We start from the raw sequence: 23,861 nt of genomic DNA, 5'->3' as shown, positions 1-23,861 counted from the left end.
ATATATCACCTGAAGATGTAAATGATTTCAGCTTGTTCCAAAGTAGAGATGCTGAAAGAAACATTCTACCAAATTGGAAAAACAAACACCAAACAAGAAAAAAAAACAAAGAAAAAAAATGAAAGAAAAAGGACATATGAGGTGAAATGAGTGTTAGTATCTGTATTCTACCTATATCATTTCACATGTAGATAAACATCTGTACATATATAACATATAATGTAAACAACTCTTTTCATACATACATACATATATATATATATATATATATATATACTATATCATTTTATATCAACTCAAATATCACAATTTGTTTTTCCTTTAAGTACATTATTAGATAGCTCAATAGTGGTGTGACAATAACATATTTACATAAAACATTTTCACATGGCAAAAAACATGGTGTACATATATTTACACAAAATTTCTACAAGTCCATGTTATTTCTTGTAAACATCTATCAACACACAATTTTGCAAAACAAAAAAATCTTTTATTTCTATCAATTTATTCCCACATGTTTGACTTTTTTTTATAACAACATGTCGTTCACAACAAACTTCGTTCCTCTTAGCAGAACACTTTACATATGCTACAATCATACAGCAGACTCCATTGGCCTGGTTAATGAGAAGCTTGTCTCTGGAGTGTCCGAGTCTGTGTCGCTATAGTGATTGTGGTCGTGTGTGTACACATTGCTATAGTGGTCCACTACGATCTGTGTGTGTATTGGCAGGCTGTTGTCATGACAACTGGACGTCTGGCTGTGAGTACGCTGGTGCCAAGCTCGATGGTCATCATCGCGACTATTCCACTTCTGGCTGGATGTCAATCTTTGATCATTGCCATGACTACTTTGACTGGACGTTCGACGATGTTTTGTTCGCTGGTCGTAATCCATATCCATCTTGTTTATGGAATTGACAGAAGTCATGATTTCACCGACCTGAAAAAAGAATTGAACAGCTCTGATCATTTATCTTTCTAACAAGCAGTGACCATAAATATTGTATTGTTTTTAAACTATTAATGGAAATTAAAACATGATTTCCTAAAACGACAAATGATTCATTCATTAAGAATACATTTCATGGCATATTTTGATAAAGTTTTGACAGAAAATTTCCAGCAACAAATTCAATTAGCGTCATAATATAATGAATGAAAAACATTTGTAAAATGTGGTCTTCAGAAATCTCAGCTGATTTAAAAAAAATCATACAATCAAGTCGACCTCTAGAGGTCGAGAGAGGACTAACAAGTAAGGATAATCAGAACATTTGTATAGATGTAAACACAGAAGTTAACTTTTCAGTAAACAAACTCACCGACAGAGTATTTTGCATATCCTGTTCATTTCGTTTCTTTATGAGAAACCATACAATGAGAAACAATGTAGCACCAAGCAGTTTCAGACCAGCTGATATGCCTACAATGAAATACATTAGGAAATGTTATATTGATAAGCACCAACACCTAACTATTGTGTAACAATATTTACTCTTAATTGATTTCTGAAATTTAAAGTCATTTTAAACATCTTGTGGAAGTCTCTATTTCTTGTAAGATATAGGCAACATAAGAATTTCTCACTTTACTGATCTTCTTACTGACACATCTATATCTAAACTGGACAATAGACGAGACAGGACCTATGGTGGGGCCACTTACTGACACATATATATATCTAAACTGGACGATAGACGAGACAGGACCCATGGTGGGGCCACTTACTGACATATTTATATCTAAACTGGACGATAGACAAGACAGGACCCATGGTGGGGCCACTTACTGACACATATATATATCTAAACTGGACGATAGACAAGACAGGACCCATGGTGGGGCCACTTACTGACACATATATATATCTAAACTGGACGATAGACGAGACAGGACCCATGGTGGGGCCACTTACTGACATATTTATATCTAAACTGGACGATAGACAAGACAGGACCCATGGTGGGGCCACTTACTGACACATATATATATCTAAACTGGACGATAGACGAGACAAGACCCATGGTGGGTCCACCTACTGACATATTTGTATCTAAACTGGACGATATCATAGATGAGACAGGACCCATGGTGCGGTCACTTACCAACATATTTGTATCTAAACTGGACGATAGACAAGACAGGATCCATGGTGTGGTCACTTACCAACATATTTGTATCTAAACTGGACGATATCATAGACGAGACAGGAGCCATGGTGCCCGCACCTTTCCTTCCACAACAGGCAGGCTGTGTCTATTGTATTACCAAACATGATTGGTGAGGGGATGTAGGCTGTAATACCAAATATTACAAAATATTTAAAATTATTTCAGCAGCCAGCTACTTTTTCAATTTCATTTTTACCTTTTTAAGCAACTTAAACAAATCACAAGTACACCACCACACCTCCTTCGATTGGTTTTAAAATTCCCTAGGTCACACCTCCCTTGAATGGTTTTAAAATTCCCTAGGTCACACCTCCCTTGAATGGTTTTAAAATTCCCTAGGTCACACCTCCCTTGAATGGTTTTAAAATTCCCTAGGTCACACCTCACTTGAATGGTTTAAAATTCCCTAGGTCACACCTCCCTCAATTGGTTTAAAATTCCCTAGGTCACACCTCCCTCGAATGGTTTTAAAATTCCCTAGGTCACACCTCCCTCGAATGGTTTTAAAATTCCCTAGGTCACACCTCCCTCGAATGGTTTTAAAATTCCCTAGGTAAACTTATGTTCTTTTGTACATTAATCTCATTCACAGGCAAATACAACTTCCATCATTTGAAAGTTCAGTAACCGAAACTGATGTAAAGAAATGTGTAGTCATGACACGTATCAATGACAATCCTATAGAGGGTCAAATACTGACGGAATCTTTCTGAAAATGGCCTTCATATATTTCTCTGATCTGAAATTGACCCAATAATCTAGGGAAGTTTGTGCGTAATTCTTGATTTTTAAATTCACCGTAACCACCAATGAACACATACTTATGTCCAGATAATTTCTCGTTATTTTTTTACCTTATATACATTGTTCATCGACCAAGTAATAATAATAATAAAATTTATTTATTTTAGAATAATTGCAAAGCGAGTTTTTTCAACTTATATTAATTTCTCTTGTTGGCCCTGATGGAAGCATGCGAGGGGTCTTAATGTGGGAGGAAACCGGAGTACCCGGAGAAAACCTACGTGGTCGGGCATCATACGAGTCTTGTTGTGCTATCACATCCTCCAATCCAAAGACTTGACTCAACAGTCTGTGAATATTGTAACAAATTAACTTCAAGTATGAAAACATTTCTTTTGTTCTTATTACTTACCAAACAACCTAAGTATCACAAACTGCATGCCAAGCGCAAAACATCTCTCCTCTTCGTGGACCGACCTGAGAGTAACCATGAGGAGGGGCATCTGTGTACCAGCCACAGTGAAGGTGACCCCCACCAGGAGGATCAGGAACGGGAACAGGTTCTGACAGGTTGACTTGCAGGGACCTTTAGTCGCCACTGGGGACATAATGACCTCAGGGGATATACTGACATTGTCCATGATACAGGAACAGCCACTAAAATTCTAAAAACAAAAGTACTATGTGTCAGTCCTTCAATAGAGAAATTCCTACAATACAGCTCTAGAACAACAGGAGTACCAAAGGCATTCTTTATCTAAACATACTTCAATGAAGTAATAATCAAATTTGAGGACTCATTTCAAAAACCAGTATCTTGTCGAGAGTTTAATTGGACACAATTTTTTTTTTTGATTACATAAATCTATTTCAGTTGGAAAGTAATATCCTACTTCTACAACTGGCTAAGATATTTGACTCCGAGTCATATGTAAACTTTGTGGTGAGAACAGTCAAGACTTGTCCCACTGACAGCTTTCAATCAGAAACAGTGAAAAGGTGAATAAATTTTTCCAATTTCTTTTTCTTTGAAAATAAGTAAACATTTCATGAATAATATCAGAAATTTGAGATAGGAAATAAATCCTACTACTGTAAAGAGGTCATTATTTATTTCAGGCCTCAACTTGGATTTGAACCCAGGACCTCTGGTTTACTAGTCCAATGCTCAACTGATAAAGCTAAGGAGAAGTTCTCTCTAGATACATATTGGAACTAGTATTTACAAAGTTTACACATATTTACCATGAGTTTTTCCTGTGGGGTGATGTAGCTGTAGAAGCGAGTACAGCCAGCGTGACACGGAGAGAAATAGGTGATACCATTGATCCCACAGATTGGTTCAAGGTCGTTGTTAGAACAAGCACAGTCCATGTTACAAGATGATGTCAGATTGGTCTCCACGTTTATCTGCTCTATCTCAGAACTGGAATTACGTATATATAGTTTCCTGAGACTACTACAAAAGTCTTTCTTAACAACAAAATCATATTTCCACCTAGGGATGGAAAATCGGTTAAGATCCATTATCGATTATTGTTTAGAATTGGAGAGGCTTTCCGATGTATGATGACTGATTACATAATCGACTGATTACAAGTTCAATATTCATAGAAAGTAAACGCATTCTTTGTTACAGTAATATTTTCGTTTTTTTTAAGTTTAAGATAAAATACCTCATTTACCAAGAATTTGCATTATGAATATTGATTGGCATCTGTAGTAAGCATCATTTTGTGTTCGCTAAAACACAAGCAATATCAAGGTATTGATAATCGATTATGAAAAATTGCAATCGATCATTTCATCAGACGGAGTTTAACCATTAGATTGGTTATATCAAGTCATTCACACTTTTCCTATAATAAACAGCACTTTACATAATGTTTGTTCAATGAATAGAAAACAAGGAGCCACAAAGTGTGGCATTATATCCCCCCCAACCAGCGGTTGATGTAAAACCCAAATATGATACATTTATAACAATATATATAACAATTAATGGTAAAACGTTTTGTGACATCACTCAATAATGTACCGTTACTATCACCTGAAGATCTAATACAGTGAAAGCACTAGTGCATAATGTTACATCTTCTTTTGAATTCAATTTTCTTGCATATCCTTAACTTCAAATAATATATATATGTCTTATATATGAAACTTATAGTAAAAGTTTATATCTTGATGTAGATCCTGAGTGTTTGAATGTTGATATTTAAACAGAGCTTGGTATTATCCATGAACAAATTTATGCGACTCTCTATAAGCTCTGGAGTGATACAAGAAGTTACAAGAAATAAAAATAATTGATGGTAAAAGAAAAGATAAATAAAAAAATGTTCTCAAAAAGGCACTAACCTAATATATAATCAAAATAAAAAAGGAAACTCAACAACACGAAGACTTAGGTGAAATTGCCTTTTTTATTTTGATTATGTTTTATTAGTAAGGAACTCTATCGAATCCCTAGGATCCGACCGAAGATACTACCGCAAAGTTCTACATTAGGAGTGTTGGATCACCCATTATTTATTAACCTAATATATGTAGAAAGTTTTGTTGAATTGAGTGGAAAAGTTTTTAAGTTGTAGCCCAGAAAGAAAAGTTAATACTAATTTCATGTTTTTTTTACTATGTTTCCATGAAAACAGAAAAATATAAAAAATGAAATGTCGTCAATAGCAAAAGGCACAACTAGGGCACTAACCTAATATATACAGAAAGCTTTGTTGAGCTGAGTGGAAAAATATGAAGTAGCCTGGAAAGGAAATTAAACACTAATTCTGTTTTTTTGGCTATGTTTCCATGGTAACACAAAAATATGTAAAAAAAAAAAAAAGGGGGTGTTGTCAATAGCAAAAGGCACAACAAAAGAACTACATTAATATATACAGAAAGTTTTGTGAAGTTGAGTTGAATGGTTTTGAAGTTATAGTGCGGAAAATCCCTCGGACACATGGAGCCAAAATAAATTTCCCCTACATTTTGTGGGGATGAAAACTCATGAAAACAGTTTGGTAGTTAGAACATGAAAGAGAGAGATTAACAGTAAGTAAAGCTTCAGTGTCTTTCTAATTGACTGACGTTCATTATGTACAACCAGGTGTTTGTATATGGGATTATTTCAAAATGAAATTCCTGAAATTTCTATGTGTATATCTTATCTATTCCTTGTTCCTAGACAGAAATACATATTACCAGCCACAGTTACCTAACTTACCTATTGTAGTAAGCACTATAAGGATAGGTGGCGCCAGCTATCTTAAGGTTTTCACAGCCGAGGATGAAAAACGATATGAATCCTATAAAAGCCAGGATATCTAACACAAGTGCGAGCTGGACTGCACCTGTGAAAATAATAATTTTGAAACTTAACCAACTCCATGGTACACCAGGTGTTACAAGCAATATACATAATTCTAGGATCCAACAATAAGTAACATACAGTAAAGAAACCAGAAACTGGACAAGCGTGTTAAGTTTTCTCAAAATCTTCCAGGAATAAAGCTGTTAGAGTGATAACAAGGAATTTCTAAAAATAGTAATGAGGATGTTCACTTTAAGATTTGAAGATGTCAGAAGATAAACTGTTCTTTTATCAAAAAGTGCCAAGTTTGATAAAAAAAAAATGCTCAAGGAATGATGTTACCAGGAAGCTGGAAAGGTTAAGAATTACGTATATGATGTACCTTGCTTAATAGGAACATCCTTATATCTCCTCCCAGACCTCGGTCACATGGGATAAATAAAGAATATTATAAAGCTTGTCCAGTTTATAAAGGTAAGTATTGGTATATGTTCACAAATTCTTGTACACAGTATGTTGTGACATACCTTTTGGTCGTAGCTGGAAACGCTTGAGTATAAAGCCGCCGACTAAAATACCAACCACTGCTCCGGGTATACCAATACCACCTACAACAAAACAGTCGCCATGACAACAGTAAATCTTACACAACAAAACAATCACCATGACAAGAGTAACTCTTATACAACAAAACAGTCACCATGACAAGAGTAACTCTTACACAACAAAACAGTCACCATGACAACAGTAATTCTCGACTCAAATTTCTAAAGTTTCAGATTAACACTTATAAAAGGGATACTGGCCATGGAAACATCAGACCTGTGAAATTGGTCAGTGTAAAGAAATCGGTCAGTGTAAAGAAATTGGTCAGTGTAAAGAAATTGATCAGTGTAAAGAAATTGGTCAGTGTAAAGAAATTGATCAGTGTAAAGAAATTGGTCAGTGTAAAGAAATTGATCAGTGTAAAGAAATTGATCAGTGTAAAGAAATTGATCTACTGAGTGTAACAAGATTTTAATTCTTTACCATATGTGGTTATTTTCGACAATTATAACTTGTATTTCCCCCATGTTAAATGGTATCCTTAAATGTAAAATGGAAAAAGCCCAGGACACATCAAATATTACTGTAAATCACTTTACCTCTTTAGATATATTCATGAATTCATGCTTTTGTGAACACTGATATAGAAAAAACTTTCAATCTGGAAATGATGAGCAATTAAAGGCATGAATTCCTCAGAACACATATATCAGTAGATCAACTGTACAAATAATCATGATAGATTTGAAATCGTAATTTACTCTCATGTATTAACATGATACACCTGAGGTTGATTAACAAAACTGTAAGCAGTAGGAAGCCTGGTACAGGTGACTTACCTGTAAACAAGCAGCAGGGAGCCTTGTACAGGTGACTTACCTGTAAACAAGCAGTAGGAAGCCTGGTGCAGGTGACTTACCTGTAAACAGGCAGTAGGGAGCCTTGTACGGGTGACTTACCTGTAAACAAGCAGCAGGGAGCCTTGTACAGGTGACTTACCTGTAAACAAGCAGCAGGAAGCCTTGTACAGGTGACTTACCTGTAAACAAGCAGCAGTAGGAAGCCTGGTGCAGGTGACTTACCTGTAAACAGGCAGTAGGGAGCCTTGTACAGGTGACTTACCTGTAAACAAGCAGCAGGGAGCCTTGTACAGGTGACTTACCTGTAAACAAGCAGCAGGAAGCCTTGTACAGGTGACTTACCTGTAAACAAGCAGCAGGGAGCCTTGTACAGGTGACTTACCTGTAAACAAGCAGCAGGGAGCCTTGTACAGGTGACTTACCTGTAAACATACAGCAGGAAGCCTGGTGCAGGTGACTTACCTGTAAACAAGTAGCAGGAAGCCTGGTGCAGGTGACTTACCTGTAAACAGGCAGTAGGGAGCCTTGTACAGGTGACTTACCTGTAAACAAGTAGTAGGAAGCCTGGTACAGGTGACTTACCTGTAAACAGGCAGTAGGGAGCCTTGTACAGGTGACTTACCTGTAAACAAGCAGCAGGGAGCCTTGTACAGGTGACTTACCTATAAACAAGCAGCAGGGAGCCTGGTACAGGTGACTTACCTATAAACAAGCAGCAGGGAGCCTGGTACAGGTGACTTATCTATAAACAAGCAGTAGTAAGCCTTGTACAGGTGACTTACCTGTAAACAGATTAGCAACAGACTTGGACGTTCCAAACTGAGTTTCCAGGTATTTGGGCAGAAAGACAACAAATCCGCTGACAATGGATATCTCGCAGCAGATCCCGAGACATGTGATTAGGTAGATCTTGTTGGTCAATAAATTAAGGATGGAGCGTGGAATGTCTGTCATAAAAACATAAAAATAGGGTAATCAGTATGTGGATCATCTCCCTTTAGTAAAGTCTGTAGACTTACCTCTCTTTATACATGTCATATAAAACTTACTGTAATACAAGTTTCAAAATTAAAACAAAGGATTATCTTCCCCATTATAATGTCTCTCTGGGATTTGACAGTACTACTTAGTCACAATTACCAGACAGTATCTTTTCTACCACGTTATTTGATATGACGTAAAGACTTGTATACAGGTGAATTGTGAAGGTGTTGGCTGTGCCATTAAATTATCAAGCTGAGTGAATTCTCTTGTTGGAGCAAATTTGTGCACAAACAGTGATATGTGTACCTATGTTTCTGATCAGCTTGTCAATGAAACCATTACAAGAAAAAGCCAATTTAGCTGGAGGTCTCTCGATCTTTATATCTGTTTGATGCGTTTATCACTCCATGAACTGCCATGTATACACAGGAAACTGACCATGCCGTTATATTTATAAAGTTAGAGGTCAATGTGAAAGTCAACACTAAACCTGTATTGACTTTATATCAATAAACTTCCAATATCATAACAACTGTGTTAATCCAGACATCATAATATATAAGAGACTTAACGAGTTAGTGTTGACACCTGGATATATTGGTATATAGACAAGGATAGGATTATTGTGACATTTAATATTAAGTATGAATACACTAAACCAGAATCCCCATTACATCTACAAATTAATACATCATCCATTATACCACTCCCAAACAATGGAGTATATAGCTTTTAGTACAGGTTAATGGTTAGATGTTGTGTATATATATATATATATATACATATATATATTTAAATAGATATATAGAATCTAGTAAGTAATATCGACGGTATGGTCCAATATCGGTACTGGATCTTCTATATATAGAATCTAGTAAGTAATATCGACGGTATGGTCCAATATTGGTACTGGATCCTAACAAACAAATGTTCGTTGGATGCGTATTACTGGGAAAGATATATGATCAATGAAGTAATAGCATAGCAACAGTAGACAAGCAAAATTGTCAAATTTCCGAGGCAATCTGCCCCTTTATCAAGACACAAATATTACATAGGTTACATCACATACATAGAACATAAACCCGAAAGTTGTATTGTAAATTTAGGTGTCTTGATAACCCCTTTGGCCGATGGACACCAAAGGCCCTTTATAATAGAAAAAAAACCTTGTTGTTGATAGTGATTAAAATATCAAAAATGTTTTACATAAATCTCGTTATCTTTTGCACTCTAGACACTGCATATATATGATCGCAACTAAAACAATTGCACGTCACACTCTGAGGAAAGTAGTCTACTGCTAACTTAGATTTCTGTCTCTGTCTTATTATATGTATTCATAATATATATATATATATATATAATAAGACAGAGAGAGAGTGAGAGAGAGATGGAGGGAGATGGAGGGAGATGGAGGGAGGGAGAGAGAGAGAGAGAGGGGACATTATTTTCAAATGAGTGTATGGGTGTCCCAAAGGGTAATTATTTTCAAAAGAGTCTATGGGTGTCCCAAGGGGAACTTATTATCTGAAGCAAGCAACCCAGTACAAGTATATAGAGCAGCAAAGCATAACAAGTGTCAGGTGTGAATTAATGTTCTGGAAATCTGCTGATGTTGCTGATATGTGTGTGTGAATTTAAACACTTACACAAAGGGATAAACATTTCCAAATCACCAAACACACAGAAAGTACCACTTTAAAATGAGATTTACAAGTCCAAAATCGTCTTTGTTTTACAAGTTTCCATCAATAATTGCTCTTTTTTCTTTTTTAAATGACAACTTCAAAAATATTGTTTGAAAAAATAAAAAAAATAATAACGAAAATAATAAAGACTCCTTTTATAAGACATTTTGTGTGGTGAATTGACAGTTGGTAGAAAATATGGATTTCCATGTTATACAATACATCATCTTATTAGCATAATAATGTGTCTCAACAGGAAATGTAGTAAAACTAGACAAATTAATTATGGACACTTACATATGTTATCTGCAGACATTAAATTGTCCATACATACATGTGCAATAAATTACTCCGATCCTGGTTTCATTTCAATGTTACTGTTTTTCTGATTAAATCTGCACACCCTTCTGCCAGAAATTGAAGCACTTCAAAATAACAACAAACTTTAAATTTACAGTTCCATTCCCTACTTTGCCCTTTCTTGATTCAAATATTTGTAATAAAATGAAAAGACATATTCTGGAAATTATAAAATCCATGATTTGAAATAAAAAGAATTTATAAATATGAGCTACAATTTTGTCTATAAAATCTCTACAGGTGTTGAGCATTATTTACCCTTACTAGATTATTGATCAGTTAGTACAACTTTATCTTGTAATAAAATTTTGAATGTCACAATGGTTTATATAACCGCAGAAGATGATAAAGTCTTCAGTGGTATGATTCTTGATGTGTGGTGTAACAAGGGTTGTCTCCCTTTGACCCAATAACTAGTAACCCAGGAGACCACCTATCTATTGTACTTAAATTTGTGTGGCACATATGTGGACTGTTTATGAAGTAAAATCGTAAATCAAGACGGAATCTGCAGTTTGAATATATTATCTATATTAAATGTTAAAAAAGACCAAAACAAGAAAAAACAATCAATTATTTAGGCTTGATCCATTTTCAATCCACATTTTATCATTATTATTTTGTTCTGTTTTTTAAATCAGTTGTAAATGTATCAATTCCAGAAAAAAGTTAAACAATTTTACTTTACAATAGAAACTTTGTTCCACTGCAATCACTGTATGATAAAACTGAAAATTTTCGTCAGTATTACACAATGATGTATGATAACATACATTGTTGACAGACAAAAGAAATCATGTTTTAAGTAAACCTAGGTCCAAAGACAATCATCTCATCAACAAAGTACCTGACAATTGTCCCATCAACCCATGTGTATCTGACATCCCATCAACCCATGTGTACCTGACAATCCATCAACCCATGTGTATCTGACATCCCATCAACCCATGTGTATCTGACATCCCATCAACCCATGTGTATCTGACATCCCATCAACCCATGTGTACCTGACATCCCATCAACCCATGTGTACCTGACAATTATCCCATCAACCCATGTGTACCTGACATCCCATCAACCCATGTGTACCTGACATCCCATCAACCCATGTGTACCTGACAATTATCCCATCAACCCATGTGTACCTGACAATTATCCCATCAACCCATGTGTACCTGACATCCCATCAACCCATGTGTACAACCCATGTGTACCTGACAATTATCCTATCAACCTATGTGTACTTGACATCCCATCAACCCATGTGTTCCTGACAATTATCCCATCAACCCATGTGTACCTGACATCCCATCAACCCATGTGTACCTGACATTCCATCAACCCATGTGTACCTGACAATTATCCTATCAACCTATGTGTACTTGACATCCCATCAACCCATGTGTTCCTGACAATGGCACAATTGTTTTATCATAAACATGTTTGTGACAATCATCCCATCATCCTACGTGCACTTGACGTTCCACAAACACTCGTGCACCATCAGGCTAGTGAGGAATATATACATTAAGGTCCTTACGTTTTACTTCAAACACAGCATCATTACCGATATACTCATATTGTTGATTTTTATAATCTGAAAACCAAGACAGTTAACAAATGTATCCTGGACCGTGTCACACAATATTTATGTTCTTTAGCTCTTTAAATTACATTGTGTCACTATTGAAACAAGAGTTACATCCCTTAGCTTCAGATATTTTGATTTATTTTCTATATGCCAGTAATCAATTTCATCTTCATCAAAATCCAGTGAATAGGAAAAAAAAAACGTGAATAAATTTGGAATATTCATATTAAAAAATTGCTATATACTGGGTAAAAATTTGTTGGGTCTTCACAAGAACATAAAAAATCTAAGTTTACCGCGTGTTTCATTTGATAAACAAAATCAAATCTTTTACTCATATTTTACATTCAATGCTCTTCACCACAGTGTTTCCCGTAATGAAAAAATATTTTTGGTTGACCATTTTTCAACCAGGAGGAATAAAACAATAACTCTATGGTTTTGTGATGGAATTAAATTTGGTTTCTACTCCATGATTTCTGCAACAGACTATTACCTTTGATGGTTTTGCCATAGTCATCACTGTGTCGAGACTGAAGATCATCTTGACTCAGCAGATCTTCTTTGGCTTTCAGTTCCAGCAGTTTGCGTTTCTCCTTCACGAGGACTTTAGGAAAGGCCATAAACGGAATTGATAATGTAAAGAATATGCCTCCACAGATTATGAACCCTCCCCACCAAGCTCCGATCCACTGTGGATCCCCAGGTACGATATCCACTTCATAGATAAACATATCGACGTAATACTGCAACAACAGGGCCCCCAGGGCATATCCAAGGACGGGACCTAACACGCCAGAGGCATAGATAAAAGCTGAAACAAAAAAAATTATCTACAGGTGTAACTGATATTGTTGGTTCATGCAAGGTTTCTGTAAAGATGTAAAATAAGAAAGATCCCAGAGGGATCTTGGCATCAAACACTGTCTGACCTTTAATCAGTCTTTAAAAGTAGGATCTTTTCCCTTCTCTCCTTTGTTTTTGCTCTTACGAAATTTAAAAATACTTTTATATGTTTCATTAATTGCCAAATTGAAGTTCGTCATCTATCAGCCATTTGTTTTTTTCTGATCTGTCCCAAAATCAAAGGGGCACTACAAGCTAGGACAAAAGATGTTTGAATAAAATTTGAGAGAGAACCATCCGGTACTTTTCAAAAAATAGCGATTAGAAAATTCTACTATGAAAAAGATTGCCGCCCATCAGCCATATTGTTTCTTTGATCATTCCAAAATCAAACAGAACAACTAGGGACCAAGGGGTACTTATATATGAAATTTGAGAAAGATATATTTAGAACTTCTCAAGAAATAATGATAAGAAACTTTCATTGTCAAAAGTAAAGATGGCCGCCTCCTTTTTGGCAAAATATACAACATAACATTGCATTAAAATCATTAAAATGAGCCCTGGGCTTATTACAGGCTAATTTTGCTTAAATATCATTTTGTATTACATGTATAATGTTACATATAATGCTTAACTGTTGGGCATCTAAAGCTTTCATTTGTTATATTTGTATATAAAAATAAAACATACCTAAGTATACTGGTGCCTTATCCTTCGACACATGGTCGTCTACATAGGTTGTGCCAAGTGTGAGAATGGGCGTTCCACCTGTCCCAATGAGCACCTGGGCAAAGATAAGGATAAGAACATTGCCCACGTTTCCAGAACCCTCACTAATACACTTGTCCCCGAATGGCCCACTCTTGTCATCAGCCTTGCAGATATTTTCTTCCGTCTCATTTGACATTATACCTTGGTGAACGGTATACTTCTCTGCCAGGACATGTGGCAGCACAATCAACAGTGCCCCAAACCCCATAAATATAATTCCATAACCAATCCACCGTGGAATGTGGCGACGCCCACCTAGGTAGCTGATGAAGATGACCGTCACAAGCGACCCAAACTCATATGAAGCTGCTATAAGGCCCGACACAGAACTTCCAATTTCAAATCGCTTTTCAATTGTTGTGATGACGCTGTTGAAATATCCTGTTGACATGGTTCCTGAGGTAGCAAGTAACAAACTCATACAGACCACAAATGACTTGATGTTGGCAAAGTACTGAAGACAGGACGGTCTGCATTGTCCAAGTCCGCACTCTTGGCTGTCTGGATCTTTGTCACGTTTGTTATCCTCAGTCATCGTCTGTATCCTTGCCTCCACGTAAGCATCTTTTTCCGTTTTGCCCTTGAGGAACTGACAGCGACTTCCCACAGAATATGCACTGACAGATGACTGTTGCCCAATACTTTCACTCCCAGGTGTCTCCACATTCTCACTGATCACATGAATATTGGACCAATCAGTAAGCTCCGTCAATTTAGGTCGTTCTGCAGCCATTTTAATCTCAAGTGATTTGGACTAAATAGGGTATTTTCCAAATCACTGTCCTGAACTATTATGACAAAGTGGAGTAATTAGTCAGTGTTTTGTTTACACTCTCCAACTTTAGAGACATGACTAAGGTGTCAACTCGGAACCATCACAAGCTGCATCATTAGGACCCATTCAAGCCACTGACACAAGTCGAGTTAGAAGTGATGTATCATAACCTGTAAAACATAAACAATTTATTACATCTACTTTGCAAAAACAATACAAACCATAGACTTGGATGGACAAACCGATCATAGATAAACTTGGATGGACAAATCTGTAATAGATAAACTTGGATGGACAAATCTATAACAGATAAACTTGGATGGACAAATCTATAATAGATAAACTTGGATGGACAAATCTATCACAGATAAACTTGGATGGACAAATCTATCACAGATAAACTTGGATGGACAAATCTATCACAGATAAACTTGGATGGACAAATCTATCACAGATAAACTTGGATGGACAAATCTATAATAGATAAACTTGGATGGACAAATCTATCACAGATAAACTTGGATGGACAAATCTATCACAGATAAACTTGGATGGACAAATCTATAACAGATAAACTTGGATGGACAAATCTATCACAGATAAACTTGGATGGACAAATCTATCACAGATAAACTTGGATGGACAAATCTATCACAGATAAACTTGGATGGACAAATCTATCACAGATAAACTTGGATGGACAAATCTATACAGATATAAACTTGGATGGACAAATCTATCACAGATAAACTTGGATGGACAAATCTATCACAGATAAACTTGGATGGACAAATCTATCACAGATAAACTTGGATGGACAAATCTATAATAGATAAACTTGGATGGACAAATCTATCACAGATAAACTTGGATGGACAAATCTATCACAGATAAACTTGGATGGACAAATCTATAATAGATAAACTTGGATGGACAAATCTATAACAGATAAACTTGGATGGACAAATCTATAACAGATAAACTTGGATGGACAAATCTATCACAGATAAACTTGGATGGACAAATCTATCACAGATAAACTTGGATGGACAAACTTATCACAAAATTTCATCACATATCATTTTAACCTCCTGTCTCCCTACTGGTCTCTCCTCAGTGTGGGATGTTAATCTTTTGTCTGTAGAATCATAGGAAATTGTTACTATGTATATCAGACAGATTTCATTGATTAGTTTATCAGGGCATGCTCACCTGTTGTAATTAAATGACCCATTCATCTTTTTCCTTGATTGAAGTCAAAGATCAAAATATAGAAACATATAAGCAGGTGTTGATTTTCAAGCATGCATTGACAACAAACTTTGCTTTAACATGACTTTACTGACACCTGACTTTGGTGTCACCTGACTTTAGGTGTCACTTGACTTAACTGACACCTGGCTTTACTGACACCTGACTTTTGGTGTCACCTGACTTTAGGTATCACCTGACTTTACTGACACCTGACTTTACTTACACCTGACTTTTGGTGTCACCTGATGTTACAGACACCTGGTTTTACTAACACCTGACGTTACTGACACCTGGTTTTACTAACACCTGACGTTACAGATACCTGGTGTTACTAACACCTGACGTTACAGACACCTGGTTTTACTAACACCTGACTTTATTGTCACCAGTGACTTTACTGACAGCTGACTTTATTGTCACCAGTGACTTTACTGACAGCTGACTTTATTGTTACCAGTGACTTTACTGACAGCTGACTTTATGGTCACCAGTGACTATACTGACAGCTGACTTTATTGTTACCAGTGACTTTACTGACAGCTGACTTTATTGTCACCAGTGACTTTACTGACAGCTGACTTTATTGTCACCAGTGACTTTACTGACAGCTGACTTTATTGTTACCAGTGACTTTACTGACAGCTGACGTTACTGACACCTGACATTACTGACAGCTGACGTTCCTGACAGCTGACGTTACAGACACCTGGTTTTACTAACACCTGACTTTATTGTCACCAGTGACTTTACTGACAGCTGACTTTACTGACAGCTGACTTTATTGTCACTAACACCTGACTTTATTGTCACCAGTGACTTTACTGACAGCTGACTTTACTGACAGCTGACTTTATTGTCACCAGTGACTTTACTGACAGCTGACTTTACTGACAGCTGACGTTACTGACAGCTGACTTTATTGTCACCAGTGACTTTACTGACAGCTGACTTTATTGTCACCAGTGACTTTACTGACAGCTGACTTTACACCAGTGACACTCACAGCTGACTTTACTGACAGCTGACGTTACTGACAGCTGACTTTATTGTCACCAGTGACTTTACTGACAGCTGACTTTATTGTCACCAGTGACTTTACTGACAGCTGACTTTATTGTCACCAGTGACTTTACTGACAGCTGACTTTATTGTCACCAGTGACATTACTGACACCTGACTTTACTGACACCTGTCTTTACTGACAGCTGACTTTATTGTCACCAGTGACTTTACTGACACCTGTCTTTACTGACAGCTGACTTTATTGTCACCAGTGACTTTACTGACAGCTGACTTTACTGACAGCTGACTTTATTGTCACCAGTGACTTTACTGACAGCTGACTTTATTGTTACCAGTGACTTTACTGACAGCTGACTTTATTGTCACCAGTGACTTTACTGACAGCTGACGTTACTGACAGCTGACTTTATTGTCACCAGTGACTTTACTGACAGCTGACCTTATTGTCACCAGTGACTTTACTGACACCTGACGTTACTGACACCTGACGTTACTGACAGCTGACTTTACTGACAGCTGACTTTACTGACACCTGACGTTACTGACATCTGACGTTACTGACAGCTGACTTTATTGTCACCAGTGACTTTACTGACAGCTGACTTTCAATCTTGATGTTGTTTATGTTTTCTGTAGAATGGTAGGACAATAAACCCTGTTTTGTGCCTCCATCAAGAGTCAGCAGCCTTGCATGTATATAAACCCAATGTACCTATGTGATGGCAGCTGGCCAGTACAGCTCTCGCACTACTTGGACCAGGTTAGTCTTCTCTCAACAGAAACAACACCTCAAACTTCAACTTCAAAAATATTCTTGTATGTTTATGTAGACATATAATGTAAAATAAGGTAAAATACGAGTTGTTAAAGATAAGATGCCTTTTTTAATTATAACCCAACATTAAATGTTTTGTAAGATAACTTAAGGAAAACTAACCAGCTATCCAGACAACAAAGAGTCTGAACTACCACAATGAAAACATCAATATGTTTGTATAAGCTCCCATGGTTCAGGCCAGTTTCCCTCTCTTCAACTAAATTGGCTGTTTCACTGATCGTTCTGGCTTTATCACAAATTTCACTCATAGTGTCCCTCTTATCATTCAGAGTTAACCACATATTCCCATGATCAATGTTCCCCACAACGTCAATGTTGTACCGGAAACATGTCTTTCACAGATCATTCAGATTTAATAACAAATTCCTGTGGTCAATGTTCCCCACAACGTCAATGTTCCCCACAACATCAAGGTTGTACCGGAAACATGTCTTTCACAGATCATTAAGATTTAATAACAAATTCCTGTGGTCAATGTTCCCCACAACATCAAGGTTGTACCGGAAACATGTCTTTCACAGATCATTAAGATTTAATAACAAATTCCTGTGGTCAATGTTCCCCACAACGTCAATGTTCCCCACAACATCAAGGTTGTACCGGAAACATGTCTTTCACAGATCATTAAGATTTAATAACAAATTCCTGTGGTCAATGTTCCCCACAACATCAAGGTTGTACCGGAAACATGTCTTTCACAGATCATTAAGATTTAATAACAAATTCCTGTGGTCAATGGTCCCCACAACGTCAATGTTCCCCACAACATCAAGGTTGTACCGGAAACATGTCTTTCACAGATCATTAAGATTTAATAACAAATTCCTGTGGTCAATGGTCCCCACAAGGTTGTACCAAAAGATCATTGACACTTAAATTAAAACCACAGATATGTTCCTAACAACATCCAGGTTAACTATATCAAAAATATGCCTTTTTGTATCATTTAGCATTCAATGTTCCTGTAATGTGTTTCCCTCAAAGTCAAAGAGTGAACCATAATTACATCTTTCACAATGTTCCCCACAATGTCAATGTGTACCATAATTACATCTTTCTCAATGTTCCCCACAATGTCAATGTGTACCATAATTACATCTTTCTCAATGTTCCCCACAATGTCAATGTGTACCATAATTACATCTTTCTCAATGTTCCCCACAATGTCATTGTGTATCATAATTACATCTTTCTCAATGTTCCCCACAATGTCAATGTGTACCATAATTACATCTTTCTCAATGTTCCCCACAATGTCAATGTGTACCATAATTACATCTTTCTCAATGTTCTCCACAATGTCATTGTGTATCATAATTACATCTTTCTCAATGTTCCCCACAATGTCATTGTGTACCATAATTACATCTTTCTCAATGTTCCCCACAATGTCATTGTGTACAATAATTACATCTTTCTCAATGTTCCCCACAATGTCAATGTGTACCATAATTACATCTTTCTCAATGTTCCCCACAATGTCATTGTGTACCATAATTACATCTTTCTCAATGTTCCCCACAATGTCAATGTGTACCATAATTACATCTTTCTCAATGCTCCCCACAATGAGACAATAGGGGTGTAAAAGGGAGGTAACTCACTACTGATATGGTAGATAAAGTTGTATGAGACAATAGGGGTGTAAAAGGGAGGTAACTCACTACTGATATGGAAGATAAAGTGGTATGAGACAATAGGGGTGTAAAAGGGAGGTAACTCACTCACTACTGATATGGAAGATAAAGTGGTATGAGACAATAGGGGCATAAAAGGGAGGTAACTCACTACTGATATGGAAGATAAAGTGGTATGAGACAATAGGGGTGTAAGGAAAGGTAGATCACAAATGATCACAGTGTTATGAGTCACAGCTAAAGGTATACAACATGTAAGGTAGTGTAAGTGTCTGGAGCAATCATACACAACATCCATCGTTGATTGTACAACTATTTCACTAGACACATCATACATAAATACATTATGTATAATCAACAGGCTGGCAATAGAACAAGGAATGAGGACCTAATGAGTTGCTCACAGCATCAATTCAACAGTATCACTGTTGGTGCTCAAGTGTTTCCAGTTAGGTCTAAGTAATTTTAACAAATAGCAATGAAATAAAATGATGACACAATATTACTTCACTAGAAAAGCTAAAATAAATATAGGACAGCTAACATTTGAAACACTTGAAATTGTCTAATTTTACACTGTAGCAGAAATGATATATACTAATGTAAAGCATTAGTTCACATAGTGCATCACAGTGGCTGAATCAGAATTATACTACACATACTCCTTACAACACCTCAACATCGCCCACGCTCTTCCCAAAAACATGATTAGGATAGAACACTGCAGATAATATGTACACAATAATTAATCAGTCATTTATAGCCAGGGGAACAGCATACTTTCCAGTCCAGATAACATGTACCCGCTCAGCCTGATAGGACCAATTACCACATACTATAGCATATTAAACACATGTTTCGTTTCCTGTTTCCATTACCAACCTGAAATCTTTGTGTCGACTTTTTACTGAATATTTAAGAAAGTGGTATAAGAAGACCCCATTCATCTGTAAAAAAAAATACAGCAAAGTACTTACCTTAATGTATATTTACCATGATAAACTGGAAACAGACATATTTCTTTGATTGGACTAATACATTATGTTAAACTCTGATTCAGAAACTGTATTCTAAATTCATAATTTCCATAACAGACATCATCTTTGTTCAATCTCAAATCATAATAGTCTCCAATATACAATTTATCAAAACCAATTTGTTTTCCAAAATATCATGTTTATCTGTCAATAAGCCCATGCCTGGTAATAAGCCCACTCATACCTTCCACTATTTGCCTGTGGAATGACCAATGAAGGCTGTTATAGTAGTGTAATAAGTCCACTCCCTGGCTTTGAATTTGATGTTTGACCCAGATTTGTCAAGAACCATTGGAAGGACCCAAATTTGTCAGATTCAATGGAATTTTGTCCCTTGAAAGGCCCTGGATTTATCTGACACACAGAGAAATATTTTGCCTGAGATGGCCCAAGGTTTGTCAGACATATAGCGGATTATAACAAATTTCCCTTCAGTTGGCCCCAAGTTAGAGTCTTTTAGAGAGGAATATTCTCCCTTGGATGGCCCTAGATTTTTCAATTCAACAGTGGAACATTCTCCCTTGGATGGCCCCAGATTTTTCAATCTACAGTGGAATATTCTCCCTTGGATGGCCCCAGATTTGTCAAGCCTAATGTGGAATATTCTCCCTTGGATGGCCCCAAATTTTTCAAACCTACAGTGGAATATTCTCCCTTGGATGGCCCCAAACTTTTTAAAAACTACAGTGGAATATTTTCCCATGGATGGCCCCAGATTTAATTACAACAGACTTATGACCTGTGATCTGATTGGTGTATTGTATTTCCAGGCAGCAAGATGTCAGCAGATCTACACTAATTTGGTTCTGTTTAATTACAAACCTGTTGAAATTGGGTCAATGACAGTGATGTATAAAAGAGAAAGGATGCAGCTGTACAAACAGTCAGATCTACAAAGTTAGGTGTTTGATACAATGGGGGAATATAACAGGTTTTTCCTCCTTCAAGTAATTTACAATGAAACTTTCCTTTCCTTGATGCGGAAACAGTATATCAAATAACAGCATGATTCAACAACATTTCCCAAGATTTTCCTTCATAATAATACAGTTACTTGGATTGTTTATTGTTCTAGGAATGCATCAGATGAAATTCAAACTTTGAAATGACAAGGAATTAAAACGGACTTTTATGTCAAAAAACAATAAAAATAATCAATAGCTTTAATGAAAAACACAGAATTAACAGTCAAACATATGATAGTATGAATTTAACCATAGTACACAAAATTTGCTTGCTCTGCATACCTGGCCTTGGAAAAACGGTATGTATCTTTACTTTAGTGAAGCTAGCTTTTTGGAACAGCTTATTTTATTGTGCAGCTAGCTAAATGAGATACATGGTTTGTGTACTACAAGACCATTGAATACATGTTTTTTAATACATAGCTATTCCCCTGGAACACACAGTGTGTGTATATAGAAAGCCCTTGAACACACGGTTTGTGTATATAGCAAGCCCTGGAACACACAGTGTGTGTATATAGTAAGCCCTGGAACACATGGTTTGTGTATATAGCGAGCCCTGGAACACACAGTTTGTGTACTACAAGACCCTTGAATACATGTTTTTTAATATATAGCTTTTCCCCTGGAACAAACAGTGTGTGTATATAGCAAGCCCTGGAACACACCATTTGTGTACTACAAGTCCCCTGAAACACATGGTTTCTGTATGTAGTGAGCCCTGGAACACATGGTTTGTGTATATAGCGAGCCCTGGAACACACGGTTTGTGTATATAGCAGCTCTGGAACACATGGTTTGTGTATATAGCAAGCCCTGGAACACATGGTTTGTGTATATAGCGAGCCCTGGAACACATGATTTGTGTATATAGCAAGGCCTGGAACACACGGTTTGTGTATATAGCAGCTCTGGAACACATGGTTTGTGTACTACAAGTCCCCTAGGACACATGGTTTGTGTATATAGCGAGCCCTGGAACACATGGTTTGTATACTACAAGTTGAAAACAATTTTATTTCACTAGGTTGACCAATGTATACTAAGTTGTTGAGTGTTTTAACACTGTCACAAATCACCTGAGGGCAATGACCCAAGGTACAACACTTTGTCACCGACATTCATAATAGTGTAACTACAGGATAGATTTTACTGTATTTTTTTTTAGTGGAATTATACATTTTCCTGACAGTCAAAAAAAAAAACCTTAATTAGATTTTCATCTGTTTTGTACAACCTTGCTCCTTCTGGAACACATGGTTCAAGTATAGTTTTAAACAGCATGCCCCTTATAAAACATGGTTCACGTGTAGTTTTAAACAGCATGCCCCTTATAAAACATGGTTCTAGCATAGTTTTAAACAGCATGCCCCTTATAAAACATGGTTCTAGCATAGTTTTAAACAGCATGCCCCTTATAAAACATGGTTCACGTGTAGTTTTAAACAGCATGCCCCTTATAAAACACGGTTCTAGAATAGTTTTAAACAGCATGCCCCTTATAAAACACGGTTCTAGCATAGTTTTAAACAGCATGCCCCTTATAAAACATGGTTCACGTGTAGTTTTAAACAGCATGCCCCTTATAAAACATGGTTCTAGCATAGTTTTCAACAGCATGCCCCTTATAAAACATGGTTCAGCAGTTTGTGCAGAGCTTTTCCCTTGAAACACCATGTTTCTGAACAATTAGCCTTGAACACAACACATTTGTGCTGTAAATATCAAACTTTGTAAAACTCTAACCTGACTTTAATTTACAGATTTAAAAATAGTCTGTCTTATATTTGCCTTCTTTGTCAATTTTATAATTTCAAAAAGAAACCAGTCTGCCTTCACTAGTAACTTGTGTAAATCTGAACCAGTAGTTTAATGAATGTGATGAAATATATATATTTCACAAAACAATATTTATTGTTTATTCAAATTTTATATGTTCCCAGATCTGGCCCTCGTTTCAATTTCCAAACATAAAAAAGGAATGATGAGCCTTATTTCTCATCAGTTTTACAATACAGAAGTCATGTAGTGTTACAATACAGAAGTCATGTAGTTTTACAATACATAAGTCATGTAGTTTTACATTACAATACATAAGTCATGTAGTTTTACAATACAGAAGTCATGTAGTGTTACAATACAGAAGTCATGTAGTTTTAAAATACATAAGTCATGTAGTTTTACAATACAGAAGTCATGTAGTGTTACAATACATAAGTCATGTAGTTTTACAATACAGAAGTCATGTAATGAAATGAAATAAACATATCTGCCCAGGTTCTCTATGCACTGACTTGCCTACCTGTATAGAAATGTTATTCACAATATTTTTGTCACTGTTTCTTCTTCTACATGTTCCTGTGTAGTTCAGCCTAGAAGTAAACGATCGTGCAGTTTGATGTACACTGGGGTTATAGTGATAAAACTATCCAGTTACCTATACACTGAC

The 23,861-nt window shown here is 36.4% G+C and overlaps 2 protein-coding genes across 2 annotated transcripts in view; one reads left to right on the top strand and one right to left on the bottom strand.

Annotated features, from left to right (window-relative positions):
• Positions 1-598: 598 nt before the first annotated feature.
• On the bottom strand, positions 599-14,616 carry LOC132556019 (solute carrier organic anion transporter family member 5A1-like). Its single transcript, XM_060220414.1, has 10 exons — positions 13,803-14,616; positions 12,760-13,077; positions 8,420-8,584; positions 6,759-6,839; positions 6,145-6,271; positions 4,167-4,347; positions 3,334-3,586; positions 2,173-2,301; positions 1,329-1,429; positions 599-946 (listed from the first exon to the last, which is right to left on the bottom strand). Exons 1-10 carry the CDS (start codon positions 14,614-14,616, stop codon positions 599-601), a joined length of 2,517 nt encoding a protein of 838 aa, XP_060076397.1.
• Positions 14,617-17,641: 3,025 nt separating this feature from the next.
• LOC132556009 (phosphatidylinositol transfer protein 3-like) overlaps positions 17,642-23,861 on the top strand; it is a gene marked incomplete at its 3' end in the record, with an annotated part of 7,669 nt that continues 1,449 nt past the window's right edge. Inside the window, exon 1 of the mRNA XM_060220403.1 lies at positions 17,642-17,695. Coding sequence (XP_060076386.1) covers positions 17,642-17,695 — 54 coding nt within the window. The remainder of the gene's footprint in view (positions 17,696-23,861) is intronic.

Source organism: Ylistrum balloti, unplaced genomic scaffold (assembly GCF_031769215.1).
Source record: "Ylistrum balloti isolate Yb309-2 unplaced genomic scaffold, AGI_CSIRO_Ybal_v1 Utg369648, whole genome shotgun sequence".
NCBI lineage: Eukaryota > Metazoa > Mollusca > Bivalvia > Pectinida > Pectinidae > Ylistrum > Ylistrum balloti.
The sequence above is the reverse complement of the archived record's forward strand: the minus strand, read 5'-3'. Positions and strand labels throughout refer to the sequence as shown.